This window comes from Ursus maritimus, unplaced genomic scaffold, assembly GCF_017311325.1.
Source record: "Ursus maritimus isolate PB19 unplaced genomic scaffold, ASM1731132v1 scaffold_6, whole genome shotgun sequence".
NCBI classification, from domain to species: domain Eukaryota; kingdom Metazoa; phylum Chordata; class Mammalia; order Carnivora; family Ursidae; genus Ursus; species Ursus maritimus.
In genome coordinates, this window is record NW_024426774.1 from 7,285,964 (window position 1) to 7,305,619 (window position 19,656).

The 19,656-nt window shown below is 50.6% G+C and overlaps 1 protein-coding gene across 1 annotated transcript in view; it reads right to left on the bottom strand.

Moving 5' to 3' along the window:
- DCDC2C (doublecortin domain containing 2C) overlaps positions 1-19,382 on the bottom strand; it is a 51,258-nt gene extending 31,876 nt beyond the window's left edge. The window contains exons 1-2 of the mRNA XM_040623083.1: positions 19,096-19,382; positions 10,744-10,795 (exon numbers count right to left, since the gene is read on the bottom strand). Coding sequence (XP_040479017.1) covers positions 10,744-10,795; positions 19,096-19,382 — 339 coding nt within the window. The remainder of the gene's footprint in view (positions 1-10,743; positions 10,796-19,095) is intronic.
- Between the last annotated feature and the right edge of the window lie 274 nt (positions 19,383-19,656).

The following is a 19,656-nucleotide window of genomic DNA, read 5'->3' on the forward strand; positions in this document are numbered from 1 at the left end:
CTGGAGCCTCCTTTGGCTTCCAAGTCACACCCCCTGTGGCCTAGACGCCCGGAGAAGGATCTCTGAGCCCTGCCTAGGGCAAGCAAAGTCTCTCTTCCCCAGGGTCTTATCATTCAAGAGAGTGCAGAAAAGCAAGAGGAGGGGATGGTACTGTTGACACACTGGGGGGATCAAGGCCATGGCCCCACGCAGTCCCAGAGCTGCCTTAAGCCTTCTCCATCATGACCCCCTGAAAGTCACTCCCCAGCTGTGGCCCTTCCCTGTCCCCCAGCCCACCAGGCTGGAGAGCGTGGGCCCAGCTCACCCTCCAGACCTCCAAGGCCCAAGCACCCCACCTGACACACGAGGCCTCCACATTCCCTCTTCCCGAGCCCAGTCTAGCCCGCCTGCCTCGGTCTGCCACTCTGGACTCCGCCAGCCTCCACACGGGACCCACAGCACAGCATCTTTGCTCGGGCTCCCGCCAGCTCTGAGCCCACCCACCAGCCCCTCCCCCACGCTCCGCTCACCCCACGGCCCCTCAGGGCTACCGCTCGATCCACACCATCCAGCACGCTTTTTGGCAGCCCTAATTAGAGCCCTCCAGTGCCCCCCGCACCACACGCCGCTGTTCCTGCAGCCTGCCCCCCCTCCCCCACCCGCTGCACTGTGAGCTCCCAACCTCACACCAAGTCCACAGAAGGCCTGGCTGGAGCCCCGTCCCCAGGGGCTGCACCCACCTGGCGCTGCTGCACCCACACCCCCGTGCTGCTGACCCTCCCTCCCCCACCTCGGGCTGTGTGTGACCCCTTCTGCCCTGTGACCCAGGCCTGACCTGCAGCTCACAGAAGGGACTGGAGTCACTTGGGCCGGGAAGCGTTTGCTGTGGGCTTGGGCTCAGGTGTGACACACGCATCCCTCCCTCATCGCCCAGCTCCTGAACCTCATCTCTGCCTGGAGCGCGCTGCCCGCCTTCGCTCCAACTCTGTGGCCAGGCCCCACCAGCTTGCAGAGGCTCTGTCCCTGCGTTAGACCCTGTGGTCGGGGCTTGTCCAGACTCCTGTCATACCTGGCCCAGCAGGGAGGGCCCAGCAGCAGGGGGTGTCCGCCCGGGGCCCACAGCTGGACCACCCCGGCCGGCCTGTCTCCCTCCACTCCCTGGCACTGCGGGCTGCCCAGCTCCCACACACACACCACCCAAGCCTGCAATGCTGGCCCTACCAAATTACCCCAAGCGAGTGACGGTCAACTACAAAGTTCCTTTGCCAAGAATAACACCGACCCGCGTCCTCTGGGTTCACCGTGAGAGGAATGAGTAAGCCACACATACCAGGAACAGCGGCGACAACATTTTGGCATCTCATGCTCTCCCCAGCACGGTTTTTTAAAAGAGGAGAAGGAAAATCTGCCCTGGTGACGAGGAGACAGCAGGCATGTGGGGCAGGGGTGGAGAAGGGTTAGAAGGACGAGTCAGGTGAGCACCTTGCTGCAGGCCTGAAATGCCCTCAGTCAGAAGGGAGAGTGGCCTGTGAGGCACGAGAGCGCACAGCGAGTCTGAGGCAGCGGGGTGGGAAGCAGGACTATGATCTCAGACCAGGGCTCCCATCCCACACCTGCCTCCCACCGTCCGTGAGCCTTTGCGGGGCTGGTTTCACCCCTGAGCTGCAAGCTATTCGTGTGTGCAGTGGGGGCGATACACCTTGCAGGGTTTTTGTGAGATAACATTTTATAGAAGGCACAAGGCCACACCTGCCTCCTAGGGATAAGTACTCAATCCGAGAACAAACATGCGGAGACAGAGACGCGGAGAGACAGGAGGCGGGGAGGGGCTGCAGAGACACGGACAGACCATGCGGCATCTCAATTTCATTAAGGCCCAAACAGAATTGCTGATTTTACCCACAGCCAGCTGGTTGTCCCCACGCATCCCATCTCTGAGAGCAGCACCACCGCAGACCCATTTGCTCAACCACAGAATCTGGGAGACACCGGTGAGTCCTTTCCTCCCTTACACCCGTCACCTACACCGTTAGCACATCAATCAGTTCGGCCTCAGAGCGTACCCTGGACCCATCCACCAATACCATGCTGGTCGGGCGGCCCTACCTCTCCGAGGCTGGTCCTCCCACCCCCACAGTCCCTTCCCCACAGGGAGCAGAGCCGCCCTTGTGAACATTGGTCGGAATGGTCAGCTTCTGGCTCTGAGCCCCCACGGTGGAGATGGCCACACGTCCGCTAAAATCCCCACTCCTCCCTTCCTCCCCACACCACAGCCCTGCATGCACCCTGCAGCTCTCGAACATCAAGCTTGTTCCTGCACAAGACCTTGAGCCGGAATGTTCTCCCAAGTCTTTGCACACCTTGCTCTTTCCTGCATTAAGAAGTCCATCTAGAACCAGCTCCGCCAGGAGGTGCTCCCTGACAAATCACGCCCTTGATTTCCTTCCGTCATAGCATGTCATACTGTCTAATGTGTTTGTGCTTATTTATTTACTTATTATTGACTCCTCCTTCTTAGAACGTGAGCCTCCTGAGAAGCAGAGATTCTGACTGTCATGTTCCACAAAGGACCCCCAGAGCCTGAGCAATGAGTGGCCCATAGGAGGAGTTTGAGAAGAATGTCATGCATGTGAATGAAGAAATGCTGTCAGGCCGGTGATAAACCGCTCGGATACTCCATTAAGAATCCCAGAAAAGGGAGGTCATCAAAGACGGTGGTAATGCACGCCGACAGCCACGTCACAGTATATATAAGATTATATACGTCTGCATACTGATGGCAAGAAATCAAAGCCACGAATACCAACAACCACCATGGATTTACTGACCTGGTTTAAAAACAAAACAACAGAAATTACTCTCTGCAAAATTCTATTAAGGTACAACTACCCTAAGAAACAGCTTTCTGCTTGATCGCATAAAATTATGGAAACAATGAGCTAATTGCTTTTTTATGTGTTAATGATTCATTAACCCTGATATCACCTGCCTAATTAAATAACCCCAGCAATTAAATACATGATTCTGGTTTTTTTTTTTTCCTGTACTGCACATAATTTCCTGAGAAAGCACAGGTGGCTTTCTGTTACTGTCTGATGGTGATGACAGTTTCAGAGGTCGTGTATTCACTCATCTGCTCTGAGTGGCCGGAGGGCTCCGTGGGCTTTAGGGCTCCTTAAGCAACAGTCCGGGCAACTGAGCCAAATCTAGACCAATGCCAGAAGACACGGTTACCGCAGGTGGACTTCCCCAAGCAGCAGCTACGGTTTATTGAATGCCCACTCCGTGGCGGGCACTGCATTCATACCTAACCCTCAAAATAACCAGGCAACATACCCACCTGGCAAGCAATCAGAGCTGCTATATAATGTTCACCAAGAACACACAGTGTCCTGGCCACGATAAGCCCTCCAAAAATATGTGATTGTAGATTTCAGCAAACTGGGGACTTGAACCTATGCCGGTGTGGCACGTGGGAACCTGTCTGAGCCGTCCGCGATTCCAGCTCTGGCTCCGTCCCCTTCTGTTTACATAACCTGGAACAGGTCATGCACCTGTGTCCTCGTGCGTGAATGCAGGTGAAAGTGGCGCCTGTCTCCTAAGGGCTGCTTTCAGGGTGCGGAACACGAGATGAGATGACGCCGTGGTGGGGCGCTTCACAAAGCACCAGGAACGAGTTAAGAGCTCGGTTGAGAGCAGTCCTTGTTGCTGTTAGCCTCCGAAGTCCCTGCTCTTTGCACCTCATCGAGCTGCTCCAACTACCCTCAGTGAACATCCTCACAGCCTTTTCCATGCAAAACATCAAACAAAAAAAGACTCAAGAGGGTCCAGCACCAAGAAAAGACCTCGTCATGTAACCACATCAAGGGGAGAATCTCATCGTGAGCAAAGGATGCTCACTGGGGTCTGGGACGCGGGCCACACAAGCCGAGTCAACAGAGAGGCCCCCGCACCGCTGGACGGCGGACGCTCAGCCTAAGAGCCTAAACAGTGTGCTTGTGAAGAGACACACAATTGCTCCAGACCACAGGAACCCCACGGAAAGTGCCGTGGGCTCCCCGTTCTCATCCTGCTCATTAAGGAAAAGGTCACCCCGGACCACCTCCAAAGTCACTTCAGTTCTCATTCCGCGATCCTCTGAGTCCAAACAACAGCAACAACAAAACCCAGCTTCACTCTTTCCCAAAAATGTCCAAGTATCTTCCTAGGTGAGCGTTGTGAGGGCAGGAAAGGCAGGCAGGTGGGAATCACCCTTCACCCACCCCGCGCCATTGCTGTAGAAATAATGTGGCAAAGCCTCCGACCCTCGCAGCCCTGCCCCCGCTTCACCACGGTGGCCTCTCGAGGGGAGACCAGGCAACTGCGTCTAAAACAGGGCTGGGGAAATGGGGTCTTGGCCTTCTCGATCATGATGATGATGGATTTTTATTTCCCATTTTTTGGAAAATGTTGAGGTTTTTTTCACATTTAAAAAAATGGAAGCACTGGGCGCGTGGGTGGCTCCGTGTGTTGAACATCTGCCTTCAGCTCAGGTCATGACCTCAGGGTCCTGGGATGGAGTCCTGCATCGGGCACCCAGCTCAGCAGGGAGCCTGCTTCTCCCTCTCCCACACCCCCTGCTTGTGCACGCTCTTTCTCTGTCAAATAAATAAAATCTTTTTTAAAAATTAATTAATTAATTAAAAAAATAAAAAATAAAAATAAAAAGAACCATGACTGGGGTTGTTGTTTTTTTTTTTTAGATTTTTTTATTTATTTATTTGACAGAGAGAGAGACAGCCAGCGAGAGAGGGAACACAAGCAGGGGGAGAGGGAGAGGAAGAAGCAGGCTCCCAGCGGAGGAGCCTGATGTGGGGCTCGATCCTAGGACTCCGGGATCACGCCCTGAGCCGAAGGCAGACGCTTAACGACGGCGCCACCCAGGCGCCCCAAGAACCATGACTGGGGTTTTAAAGCGACTTAGCTGGTATCGCATACCATGTAAAGGTCTATCGCGATTTTAAAAGGGTTTTGCCCCCTCTGGAAAGTTGGGAGGGAAACAGAGCCACCCGCCCAGACCTCACTGGGGGTTGCTGGATTGTGATGCCACTGGCAGGGCAGGTCCCTGTCTGGTTTCCTGGGTGCTCTCTACGACAGTGGCCGAACTGAATTATCATGGGCCTCGAGTGGAAGTTGCCAGAGCTGGAGGGCTGGAAGGGTTGAGGATGACCCAGGCCGGCATTGCCAGGTCTCCGGTGCGGCCTGGAGACCAGCCACCTGCCTGCAGTCAGCGAGGGAGCGTCAGAGCCGCTGAAGCCAAGAGCTCCCGGCCTTGACCACAGCGGGGACTCTGGAGCCTAACAGTGACAGAAACAATGGCGACTGCTGTGCACAGAGCTCTGAACTCACTTCGGGCATTTTGCTAAGCAGAGGGCAGCGCGTTACCTCATTTTGCGTTACTCGTACCAAAAGCAACAGTGTTTCCATCTAATTACTCCTCCTGGGAGCCATTCAAATTTCTATGTTTCAAATCCTACTGGTTTAGTGACTTATTTCTTTATGTTGAAAGATGCTTTGTCTTCTCCAAACTATTTTGATTTGCCACCGGCTCCCCATATGCCAGCATCTCTCTCGCCCTCCTCATCGCAGCTCGGCGACCTCAGGCCTCTTCCTCACATGGAGGGGGACACGGTGCGCAGAGCAAGCGATCAGCCAACGAGCATCCTGAGGGTGAGCTCGACACTCAGAGGACACCCTTCAGTGACTCCTCTTGGAAAAATAAAACAGCAACACATGAGACTAACCGCTCCCCCTGGCCTGGTGTGGACCGCCGACGTTACCTGCAGAGTCTCCAGTGACGGCGAATGAGTCAAATAACCAAAAAGGAAGAAAGAAGAGTGAGACTGCGGGGACGGAGGATTAGGGGAAATGCAAACAGAGCAGAGAAAAGAAGAGCACAAGCAGGGTGAGCACGCTTACCCTTCACCAGGATCCCCGGGCTCAGGGGGATTCACTCTGCACCTACGTGTAAGTTGTGTGGTTAAGAAATAGTGAAGCTGCCGATAAATCCCAGCCAACGGAGGGGGAAGAGTTACCCAAGTCAGCTTCGGTGAGGAGGCTGGGAAGGCGGCAGCTCCACCTGGCAAAGCGGCAGAGAGAGGAGAAGGCGGCAGGCAGGCAGGCCGACGCTGCCCGGTGCGCCCCAGCACGTGCCCAAGCCAGCCACGCCCCGTCCGCCAGAACGGAATCGCCATCACTGGGCCAAGACGCTGTCTCCACAGTGTCTCCGACAAAAACGCAAATGTTTCACATGGCGGAGAAAGGAAGTTAGCTCACTCCTGTGACAAAACAGCAGAAATCATCCGTGAAGGCCTGCGCCCTGGGAGGGAAGGATGACGGGGAAGCGTGGGGGGAGAAGGATGTCGTAAAGAGAAAGGGAAGAAAGCAAGGTTGCAGAGAAGAGTCGCCCCAGGTAGAAGCATGGCCCCTTACACAGCAACACAGAAGAAAGTTCAAAGCAGAACCAATGGAATAGAAAGCAGAGCAAAGAAATCAAGAAAGACAAACCAAAAGTTGTTTCTTTGAGAAGACTGATAAAATTGATAAAACCATAGACAGTCTCATCAGGAAAACAGAAGACACAAATGACCAGGGATCGCAGGCATGAGGGGTCACATCGCTGGATTCCACAGATGGTAATAGGATCAGAGAACGTCACAAACGACTTCATGGGGCATCGGGTGGCTCACTCAATTAAGCATCGGACTCTTGGTTTCAGCTCAGGTCATGATCCCAGGGTCCCGGGATCGAGCTTTAAGTCAGGCTCCACACTCAGCGGGGAGTCTGCTTCTCCCTCTCCCTCTCTCTGCCCCTCCCCCTGCTCCCACTCTCTCTCTCTCTCTCTCTGTAAAATAAGTAAATAAGTCTTTTTTTAAGATTGTGTTTATTTACTTGAGAGAGAGCACGAGAGAGGGAAGGAGGGAGAGAGAGAGCACAACCTCCCCAATGTTATTTCTCCAGGGAGGATTTCCCCTTTCTGCTAAACTGGGGGTGATATTTTTTTAAGATTTTATTTTATTTGAAAGAGAGCAAGAGAGATCACAGAGGGAGAGGGAGAAGCAGACTCCCTGCTGAGCAAGGAGCCTGACGTGGGACTCAGTCCCAAGACCCCAGGATCATGACCTGAGCCGAAGGCAGATGTTCAAAGGATCGAGCCACCCAGGTGACCTAATAAATAAATCTCTAAAAAAATAAAAATTAAATGACTTCATGCCAATAAACTCAACAAATGAAATGAAATGGATAAATAAAAAGACACAAACTAGCAAAGTTCACTCAAGAAGAAAGAGATAACCTGAGGAGGCCTATATCTAGCCAGGCAGCTGGGTTTATAGTTAAAAACCTTCCCACAAAGATGACTCCAGGCCCAGTTGACTCACCAGGTAACTTCTACCAAACATTTAAGGAAGAAACGACACCAAAACCAGAGAAAGACATGACAAGAATAAAAACCTACAGACCAGCATCCCTCCATGAGCACAGATGCAAAAATGCCAAACAAAGTGTGAGCAGATGACACCCAACAGTATGTAAAGAGGACAACATTGCATGAGTGGGGCCTGTCTCAGGGGCGCAAGGTTGGGTTAGTAGCTGAAAATCCATCCACGTAACACACAACGTGAACAAAAAACGAAGAACGACAGGATCGTCCCGGCAGATACAGACAAAACCCGGCCAATTCTAACTTAAATCTGAACCCCACATCCCAAACAGAGCTTCTCCCCCAGCGCAGGCCTGGCCCAGCCACAGTGGGAGAGGGCGTGGTGTTCAATCTCATCTGCCTTCAGCCTCCTCCTCCTCCCTGCTCTTCCAGGGCTGGGCCGGAGGGCACGGGACGGGCAGCGTCCAACGTGATTGGAACTGCGGCCGCTGACTTCCTCAGCAGGTGCCCGGAGTGGCTTTGGCGGCTGTGAGCGGAGGGGCCTGGGGCAGGTTAGTCCGAGAACCGCCACGGGGCCTGCCTGCTGTACTGCTTCTGAACAGGAGACACAGTCTCCATCTGACGCCGCAGCAGAGCACTTCCATCCCTAGAATAAGAGAAACAGCTCACTCGAGCTCATGATTAGATTATCCCCAGAATTATGGGATGTCCCCCAAAAGCCCCAGAGCAGGAAAGACATGGTGTAGTAAGTACTAGTAAGGAATCGGAGCTGGCGGAAGAGGGGTAAGGCAGGTAGGTAGGTAAGCAGTACAGGTGGCACGAGAGAGAGGTGCTCCCCAGGGTGACCCACAAACCTCGGCCCTGCGACTCTGGAGCTCTGCCCTCGTAAGACACAGATCCTAATTTCAGGCTACCCTTAGGGTCCACTCATGGGAACAGATTTCTTGGGCCAAATCTTCCCTTTCAGTCAAAGCTCTTGGTTGTGGCTCATTCAAGTTTGGCTACATCACAGACACATGTTCCCGAACATACTACGCTCCCACCCAGACAGGAACTTACATACCAAACAACAGTAACGAACCGTTTTCAGTGGCTTCTTCTACAAAAGCAGAGGGCCCAGGGCAGTGGGCATCCAGCACCCCCAGCCACGCACACTATGCCACACAACCCAAGGGTAGTTACGGGCAATACACTTCCTGGCGGTAAATACTAAAGATCTTACAACGGGGCCTCTAATCCCACCTCTCTACAAACAGTCATGACTGTGAGCAAATACGTCTCTATAAGGGGTCCGCCACATCACTGTTAAAATAATGAAGACGCAGAATGACCCACAGATCTGCTGATAGGGGCGGGTTAAGTAATTATGACAGATTCACATGACCGAATATCTTGCAGCCATTAAACCATGTTGCAGAAAATCAGTACTGTAGGAGAAAGCGGTCAGGACACACAGCAAATAAAAAGCAGACTGGAAAACAGATGGAGCCCATTTCTGCAAACACATATACACATATGTATGCATGTATTGTACACGTGTGTGTTTCCATGTATACACGCTTGCTGCGAGAGCACAGAACAGCTCCTGGAAAAAGACGTGACAAAGTCAAAGGGCGCTGACCTGCGGACGTAAGATTGTGGATGACGCCCATTTTCTTCATTGAGCTTTTCTGCACAACTTTCTGACATTCTTCTCATTAAGGTCTCCTTTTACAATCAGATTTTTTTAAAGATTTTATTTATTTATTTATCAGAGAGACAGCGAGAGAGGGAACACCAGCAGTGGGAGTGGGAGAGGGAGAAGCAGGCTTCCCGCTGAGCAGGGAGCCTGATGTGGGACTCGATCCCAGGACCCCGGGATCATGACCTGAGCCGAAGACAGACGCTTAATGACTGAGCCACCCAGGTGCCCCTACAATCAGATTTTTTAGATGAGAAAGCATAAATTCCATGAGAAAAATTACAAAACTCTCTGGGGTGACTACAGTCCCATCAGGGTGAGCGCCCGGCGGTCCCCGCTCTAACGGGCTGGCTTCACATCCGGCACTGATCAAAGCCTTCTCAACTAGAAAATGAGGGGGTTTGACAACATAACCTGCAGGTTTCCAGCCTGTCCTAAAATGCTAACTGCTAATGATAATCATGTCTTATTTTCTAAGTCACCAAAACGTACGAAGGGTACACAGACTGAAGCTTGAGGGCAGCTTGTCAGAATTGTTCCTCACTCCCACTCCCTGCCCGTCTGGAGAGAGGGAAGCAGGTACCCCGGTGTTAAGAATAATCACACCCCATCACCACTCTCTCTATTCAGGTGGCCCTGAAATTCAATCAGGGCTGGAACTGTTTCCTGTGGGAGACTTGCCCACTGCCCCCGGCCAGTTACAGTGTAGGGTGGGTACGTAATAAACACGACGTGACTCATCACACTGCCTTGAATGCAGACCCTAAGGAAACAGCTAAAAGCTTCTGCAGGCTCGTGCTTGAGACCCACGCTGGAGCTCCTAGGCTGTCCGTTACTGGAACTCGGGCTGCAGGTTCGAGGGCAGATGGAAGCCCTGCTTCCTTAAACTGTGGAGGAGGAGGACCAGCACTGACATCTTCCTGGTACATTATGCATCTCTCACCATTCAGTCGTCACATCAGCTCACGGGGGAACCAAAACTTCCACTTACAGAAGTAAATACTCTCAAAAATCTCACCTTTGAGATACCCAACAAAAGAACAAATCCATTTTTATAAAAAAAAGTAAAAATCATGTTACATTCTAAAGATCACAGGGTATCTTGCTTAAAACCTAGCAATTTCTGTTGCTTACTTTAAAAGGTAAATCTCTTTTATACTTATTAAATGGATTTTTTTTGCTAAGAATCAGGTGATGTGAACAGAGTGATGGAAACCTCTACCCTCTAGACCTTTCAAATGTCTGTCAAGCACAAAAATGTTGAGAACTTGGAGCAAATCTTTAAATTTAGCATTATAATTAGCTTCAACGTTATATAACTTAAAATAGCTTTTCCTGACACCCGTCTGTCCAAATCTCCAAAGACAAAAGAAAAGTGAGAAGTTTCAATAAATAATTGCACAGTGTGTCTCGGAGATGATGATGTTCCTAACCACGGTCTTAAGAGTATTTTTACTGACTCCCGTCATGTTAGTTACTTGAGTGCTTTGACAGGCATGACAAGCTTGCACAGTGGATTCGGGCTTCAAGAGCAACATGACCTTATAGGCATTGCCTACAAAACGCTGATTTTGTGAAAGTGACATCATTCAACACTGACATTCGAAGTTTTCCGGGATCACCCAATCTATCCCATCTTTAGTAATTAGCAGTGAACACGTACTTCCTTCAACCTTCTCATCTTTGCAGGTTTTCTGGGAACTATATGAATATAGCTGCAAAAGAAGAAAGAAAAACCTAATTAGAAGGTAAATATTGAGGTGGAAGATTAGAGCCTCTTCAGCGAGGACCCCTTCTTGGCACCCATATGTGACCCCACAGCAACTTAAACTAGAGTCAAGAGCAGCACGTGGGACATGGACACCCAACAGCAAGGCCAACGGCAAGGTCACCGCAGGACAATGCCACACTGGCTGCCATTGGCAACACCCATGGGAAACTGTCTCCCGAGTGCCACTCCTTCCCTCCTGTCACCTTATTAATCCAAAAGGGATGGTATCAATCATCTAATTCAACCTCCTTATTTACCAGCTCACCAGAGGGCGCAGAAGTGAGCTCACCCAGAGTCCTGCAAACGGACCAGAGTCACAGCAGAGTCCCTCCCAGTCCAGCTCACACCGAATTACATCACTGTCCCCATTCTGCCCAAACTGAACACCGGGAAAAGTCACCAGAGCAACACATACGTGAGTCCCACTCGTGCGACTTTTGACACTTGGGGACTTTCAGAGAGCCCTTCATATGCCTCGAAAATAGAACAGATATTTTTTTCATGATAATAAACACCTTAATTTTATAGCTTTTAAAGTTTCTTCCTGATTTAAAAAAAATTATGTGTCTGAGATTGTTGTTGTTGGCAGTTTTAGCAACAGTCAGAGAAGGATTGACTAAGAGTTGGCAGCTGGAAGGAAAAAGGAATTAAGAAGTATTCAGTAGAGTCAGGAGTGCACAAGCCAGATGCCTACAGAGGCCAGGCAAGTAATGACGATGCTTGCTCAGGGCAGCGTTAGGGAATGGTGGGGACTGTGGCGAGCGCGACCCCACTTCCTGCCTGGGGTGAGCAGTGCTCATTGCTTCCAGGGCCCTGTTTTCACATGGAAATGCAGGCAACTAAAAACTCAGTCCTTTTGAACAATCAAATCCTCTATTTCTTTTTTCAATAAAACTAAAATTTCATCCTATTACATGAACTCCCTTGTTATAAAATGTCCCAGCCAAGTCACGTCTTTGAAAACTCTGTGACCCAGACTAAACACGGCGCACTCCGATCTCCGGCTCACCACCCTGCTTGTGGCCCTTGTATGAGCTCTTCTTCCAGTTTTAACTCCCTAAATTCTGTGTTTGATTATGAACACTAACCCCCAAATGAGACAACTTATTCTATCACTAAGTGGAAATAAAAAGTAAAAAGAAATGCACAGGGCACCTGAGTGGTACAATTGGTTGGGCATCCAACAATTGGTTTTGGCTTAGGTCATGATCCCAGGGTCATGGTATCGAGCCCCACATGGGGCTCCGTGCTCGGTTCAGAGTCTGCTTGGGATTCTCTCTCTCTTCCCCTTCCACTCATACTCTCTCTTTGTTTGTCTCTAAAATAAATAAATCTTTTTTTAAAAAAAGTAAAAATAAGTGCAGAAAAACTAAGGCATAAAAAGATCCTACGAAAACCTGCTTATTGTTTCAAAGCTGCATTCCAAAGAGCACACGAATACAACAGAGAGAGAGAACAAGTGATTTCTCAGAGATGCAGTGAACGGAGTCTTCAGGCCAGGGCTCGGAGAAGGGCTTGGTGGGGCGTGGGTTTCCTTGGGGGTGGAGAGAGGAGAGCAGGCCTTGGAGCAGAGACTGGACGTCAATGTGCGACGTCCCTCCGTGCTGCTTCCAGAGAACAACGGAAAAGAAGAAGCCACCCATTCGAATCAAGCCAGGCATTTGAAAGAAGCGCATTCATTAAATTCTCACAGCACGACATTGGAAATGAACTCACCCCATTTTATTGACGAGGACATGAATCTTCAGCAAGGTCATTTAATTGGCGAAATGCTACTGAGGTAGAAGTCAGCATTCTTTGGGCTCTCCCCCAAACATGTGCATGCACACACGTGCTCACACACACACACACACACACACACACATACACACAATGTCCTGATTTACACTTTTTGTGTGAATATGGCTTTCTCCACAAAAGAAATCACGAATTATAGGTCTTAAAGGACATTTTTTTGAAAAGTAATTACTATCCTATAATATTTTGTTTTATAGAAGAAAAACTTATGTTCTGCATCTCAAATTAATTCATTCCAGAAAATGCAGGAAATGTTTGAATAATGATTGGATTCTATATGGATTTGATGGTGTTGTCTTTTCAATGTACCGTTCTGCAGCCATTATAATGAGAAGAGCCCAGGAAGGCGGATACATCATCAGATTTCATGCAAAGTTCATTTGCTGGTGGCACAACTGGAAGATTATTTGCTGGAGAAAATTAATTTTAACTGCTCAATGGCTCGATAATTACAGAATATACATTCCTACAAGTGCTAGCCTACCGACACCAGCAGAAATCAAACCAAAATATTTGTCAGAGCTTTACTCACCGAAGTCTGGGTTCTGGTTTCCTACTTCATTGATCTAAAAAGTAGTGAAGAAAATGGAATTTAAATGTCTCTCTGATGAACTTCGCATGCAAACAGCACCCATCTGTGTACATGCCTGAAGGTACGTGGATAACGTCAGGGAATCAGGACACGTGAGGACGCCATCGGCCCTCCCTGCTCCCCGCCGAGGCCTGGGCCTCGCTGCCTCCCTCACGGAAAATACTAACAAACACGAAGAGATCTGGGAAGAGAAACGCCTCAAAGTCTCGGCATTTCAGCCACATGTCCAAAACATTCCAAATAAACTATGACAGTTTCTCTACCCAACCGGGGTCTAACAGGGTCTATTAGAAAACGCCTCGGCCCACGGGACAGAGGAAGGAGGAGCACGTCCCGAGCGTGTTCGGGCATGGTGGCCCGAGCTTCCGAGCTCCCTTCCCGTCAGCTCACATGCAAGACGCATGCTGATTTCACAAGGAAATGCTGGGGGGGGGACTAAATACTTTTCATTATACATACGTTGAAAAGGATTTTTAAAGTCGATTTTAGTAGCAACTTGTTCTCCTACCTGAATACTGGATTCTGGTAGGAAGTCCGAACTCAGCCTACACAGTGTCTCAGTCCGCTGGGGCGACGGCAGCAAAGGCACCCCAGACCGAGTGGCGTCAACAACAGACATTTATTTCTCACAGTCCTGGAGGCTGGGAGCCTGAGATCGGGGTGCCAGTGGGCTCGGGTTCCCGCGAGGGCCCTCTTCCTGGTCCACGGACCGCTGCCTTCTCTCTGTGTCCTCACGTGGCAGCAAGGGCAGCGAGCTCTCCAGGGTCCCTTTGACAAGGACACTAATCCCTTCATGAGCATTCTCCTAACACCCACACTGGGGATCGGGTTTCAACATAGGAGTTTCGGGACGACACAATAATTCCGTTTACAGCAGGGTTACAGTGATACACAACCTAGCATAGAGTCAAGCCTGACAACGACCGTCACCATCAGACATCTATAAGGGGACATGTTCTTGTCAGTGAGGTCCCACACGCAACGGGATTATCACCGTAATGAACTTAACTCTAAAACGTCATGCCATTAATCCAATTCCTCTTGGCAACTCGAATGTCTGTGGATTAAGATTTTCCTTCAAAAACAATAGATGTTAAATTGGCATCTTTGCAGATGCGATTAAGAATTCAGAACACAAGGGGCGCCTGGGTGGCTCAGCAGTTAAGCGTCTGCCTTCGGCTCAGGGCGTGATCCCGGAGTCCTAGGATTGAGCCCCACATAGGGCTCCTCCGCTGGGAGCCTGCTTCTTCCTCTCCCACTCCCCCTGCCTGTGTTCCCTCTCTCTCTGGCTGTCTCTCTCCCTGTCAGATAAATAAATAAAATATTTAAAAAAAAAAAAAAGAATTCAGAACACAAGCGAGCCTGCTCACAAAATTGCCCTGTCTGGGTGCCCCCCCAAATCTCATGTTACTAACTGAATTCGGAGTGTCTTTGGGCGGGCAGCACGCGGAAGGTGAGCACAGAAGCCCTCTCCGAAGAATCTCACCTTTACCTCAGCCCTGGAGGGATTTTCTCAACTAAAATCGATATAAAAGGAGTCACTTACAGTCAAAAGAAAACAAGGAGATTACTCTCTCAACTGAGAAAAAACAACTCAAATAACAGGAAACAGAAACAGGTTTCCCACACCGGCATTGCAGGTGCAGAAGGACGACATTGCAGTAAAAGCCAGCCTGGAAGTCCATGCAGGACCAAGAAACGCTAAAGAACGACATCCGTGATTTGAAGAAAAACCAGGGAGAATTTTTAGAAATAAAAATTAAATAATTTAAAACTCAGTGAATTGGTTTGATAGCATGTTACACAGAGCAGAAAAATCAGCCAAAAGATCGATGCGAGCAAAGTACCTAAAGGACAACACCAAGGTAAAAGACAGGAATTCGGGACAGAGAGGAGGACTCCGGAGGTTAGCATCAGTGAGAAAGGCCAGCCCCATCGACTCCGAGGCAGGAAACAGGGCAAGCGTTAAGACAGAGGGGTCCTCTGGAGACACAACGGCTGATGAAAGTGACCACACCAGACGCCAGAGAATTCAATCAATCTGCTACTTGGACGTATCACTTAAACCACAGTACACAGAGGTTAAAGAAAATATATTTTAAATAGCCAGAAAAGGGGCGCCTGGGTGACTCAGTCGGTGAAGCGTCTACCTCCGGCTCAGGTCATGATCCCAGGGTCCTGAGATCGAGTCCCACATCGGGCTCACTGCTCCGCGGGGAGCCTGCTTCTCCCTCTGCCCCTCCCCCTGCTTGTGTTCTCTCTCTCTCTCAAATAAATAAATAAAATCTTCAAAGAGCCAGAAAAGATAAAACATTACTTTCAAATAAGTAAATTATGATAACTGATTTCTCATCAGCAACCTCGAAGTTAAAAGACTATAGAGAAATACCCTCCAGGGCACCTGGGTGGCTCAGTCAGTTAAGCGTCTGACTCTTGGTTTCTGCTCAGGTTATGATCTCAGGGTCATGAGATCGAGCCCCACATTAGGCTCCATGTTCAGTGGTGAGTCTGCTTGGGATTCTGTCTCCCCCTCTGCCCCTCCCCCAACTTGTTCTCTCTCTTTCTCTCTGTCTCTCTCAAATAAATAAAAAAATAAAATCTTCTCCAAATAAAGAAAGAAAAAAGAAAAACACCTTCCATGGACTGAAGGACACTGTCATTCACAGAATCGTACATCTATAAAAATACACGTAAAGAACGAGGGAGAGAAGGCTTCCATCCCTGGGGACCATAGACTAAGTAACTCTGGTCAATGTGTCCACTAAAAACTAATAAAATAGGACAAAATGAAAACATTTTCTCGGAACATAAGACATCTAACAAAATAAGGAGGAATTCCCAGGCCAAGATCCAGGAAATAAAGAAAATCGGAACATGTGAGCCCACTATTTGGGGCCACCGCAGCCCAGAGCTTACTGCCCACGGCAGACAGATGGCTGACAGGCTGAGCCATGTCTTTGAAGGCTCTGCGGCCAGCAGGCAGGAGCACGTGCTCAGGGCACACCAGCAACGGGGCTCCTTGTGAACTACCCGTCTCTGTGAACTGGGACCCCAGTGGAGTCCGTCCTATCTTCAAGCCATCTGGGTGGCCCAAATTATCACACATTCTGAAGTTGTATTAAGGTGACCATGAACAGTTGATAACAGGTATCTGGCCAAAACACACAAAAAATCAACTTTGGCAAAAGACAATATCACCCTAGGCCTCAAATTATTTCTGCAAGTAAGTTTTGAAAGTCACGCCCAGCACACAAAGATAACGGGGCAGTTGAAGAGACAGCACGACAGAGAACCAGCAGCAACAACACGCCCTGCAGCGTCGGCGGGGCTCCCTCCCGGGTCCCTGGTGCTGGGAGAGCCAGCTGCCGAGTCACCCACGGAGAGGCCCCCACAGCAGGGATGAAGCTTCCTTCCTCGGCCCCGGACTGAGCCTGGAGGCGCCCCACAGTCAGGCCTTCAGGTGACGGTAGCCAACAGGCTGATTGCAACCTCATGAGAGTCTCTGAGCCACAGCCACTCTGCTAAGCTGCTCTTGAATTCCTGATCCCAGAAAGTGTGAGATAATAACGCTGTTTTAAGCCAAAAAGCTCGGGGTGATTGGTTACACGGCAGTAGATGAGTCATGCACCCTCCTAGAGGGCGAGTCTTACCTGTATGCACCAGCAGACACGCAAAAGAATGTTTCCAACAGCGTCGTCATTTATCTCAGCATAAAATTCAGAACAACGCAAACTAGCCATCCACAGATCGGATAAGGGCACGTCAATGCGAGAGCACATGGCAGTAATACGGGGCACACTAGTGACACAGATGAGCCCCACAGCCCCTGGCCGCGTGAAAGAGCAACCAGCAGAAAACGGTACGCAATATGATAGCGTTTATATAAAGGACACAAACAGGAAACACTGAAAAATCTGTCCTTTGAGGATCGATTATCATGGAAGCATGATACGAAAGCCAAAATGGCGGTCACCTGTGGAGAAAGGATGGGGCTGGAGTGGCAGGTTTTCAAATACGAGTCATGCTCTCTCTCAATCCAGAGCGTGGTTTACACAGAGTTTTGCTTAAACTACACGGAATTGTATACACTGCTGTATGTACATTTCACAATAAAATAAATGGAGTCAGCAACAGCATCAACACAGCAGACACAAAAAATGGGTGAAGCTGCGGCAGGTCAGGAATTCGTGGAGGATAAGAAACAATTTCCCCCTTGCATTTTGTAAAGGAGTCTTTTCAGAGGTCCTGCAGCTAGAGGTCATAGTAGTGACCCCTGTCTCGTTTATGCTGATTTGTTTCTTATCTCCCCAAAATGCACGCCATAAAGCTCTCCAGCCTCTCAGCACCCGACTCTGCACCGTGGGAAGGGGTGAGCAACAGCTATTTGTTGAAGAACCGCAAGGTTGAATTTTGGGGTTGCAAAGACATTTGTATAACAAGAGTTACGAAGGAAGTTTGGAGAACTTGTAAGCAGCACTGGAGAACTCCTGAGAAGAAAAGTGTGGGTATAAACAGAACTGTGCTGTATAACCCCATATGCAATAAGACCTCAAAGGGACTGTAATACCAGCGTCGGGCTAAACAAAAAAGAATCAAACTGACATTTTGAGTGGACACCACCCAGTATGACTAACAGGCTGAATATGGCCAACCAATTTCCACCAGGATGTCTGCAGTGACCCTGGCATTTATACACAGGTGCATTCCCCCAGGACAGCTAACATCTCTCCCACCAGCTGTCTTGATCTCAACAGACACTGGGGAGGGGTTTCTTTGCTCTCCAAAGACATTCAGAGTCTGGGCTGTAGGCCAGCATTGTTTCATGTCCAGGATTCTGGAGATCCCGGGCAGAACACTGGCAAGGTCACAGTCTAGCGGAGACACAGCTGGGAGATGCATGGATTTCACACCTTAGCAAGTGTGTTCATACGAGAATGCCTGGCCAGGTATGGCAACACCAGTTGGGGTAAGCCACGCAGAGGGTGATCGTATCTGATTCCTGCCTTCCAGTGGGCTTCCGCAGTTCTCCCCGGCATGGCTAACTCCCTTTCTTTCTCCACATCGTCTAGCCAAGGTCACCTTTTCAGAGAGGCCTGCCCTCAGGGCCATTGTCCACCCACTCCTCTTCCCCAAGCCCTTTCTTTTTTTTAATTATTCGTATATTTTATTGTAAACAGAGTCATCTTGCTCTTCCCGTGCACTTAACAAGCCCAATGATAAGTCTTAAGAGAGCAACATATAGTTATTGACACATAAATAAATATGTTTTTGATGGCATAAATTGTTTCTATAAAGTGGCATTTCCTGTGACAGTTTTGAAGCATATTCAATTTTCAAAAATACTTTTATGTCCTATATTACATAATAAGATGTCGTCCATATATACAATGGAATATTACTCAGCCATCAAAAAGAACAATTTCTCAACATTTGCTGCAACATGGACGGGACTGGAGGAAATAATGCTAACCCCAAGCCCTTTCTGACAGCAGCACACGTGCTGACAGCAGGTGGACGCCAGCCCTGCCCACGGCCAGCAGGAGGGGCTGTGCGCGCAGGTGTGCTGACCGCACTAGCAAGTCACCCGGTACAGAACGTACAGAACGCCACCCGCACTCGCCTGGTCACCGTGAGAAGGGGGCGACTGTGTGCCTCCCCAGCTCCTGCTCCCTGGGTCACTGAGCAGAGGGCGACAGGTGCGCCGCGCGCTGGCCTAGTCACCGCCAGCAGAGGGCGACAGGTGCGCTGCCCGCGCTCCCCGGGTCACGGCGCAAAGGTCGACAAGGGCGCCGCCCACTCGCCAGTCACGGGCGCAGAGGGCAGCGGGCCGCGCAGGGAGGGGGCGCCGCACTCACTCGAGCTTCTTGAAGGGCTCCCGGCCGGCCGCCACGTACTTGCCGCCCGCCTGCAGCGCCTGCAGCTCGAGCACCGGGTGCCCGCGCGTCGGCGTGAACAGGCGCCGCACGCCGAAGGGCACCTCCACCTGCTCAGTCAGCTGGTCCAGCAGCGCCTCGAAGGTGGTCACGCGGCGCCGCGGCAGCACGAACCTCCGGCCCACGAAGAACGCGTCCCCGTTGCGGTACACCAGGATGGTCTTGGCGGGCGTGGTGTCCACCAGCACGTGCGGCCCGCGCGTGCCCATGGCCCCGCCGCCCCAGGGCCACCCGACACCGCTCGCTGCACTCGAGCCGTGGGGCAGCCAAGGCGTGGGCGAGACTGCGGGGCGCCCGGGCTCCCCGCCCGCGCTGACGCCAGCCGGCCATTGTGACCGCCTGCAACTTGCAGCCCAAGAGGGGCGGGACGACGGCCAGGTGAGGGCAGGCACGGAGCCGGAACAGGAGGGGGCGGGCCTCTGAGAGCGAGAGAGGGGAGGGGAGGAGGAGCACCCGCCAGGTGAGGGGGAAGTGGAGCCAGGA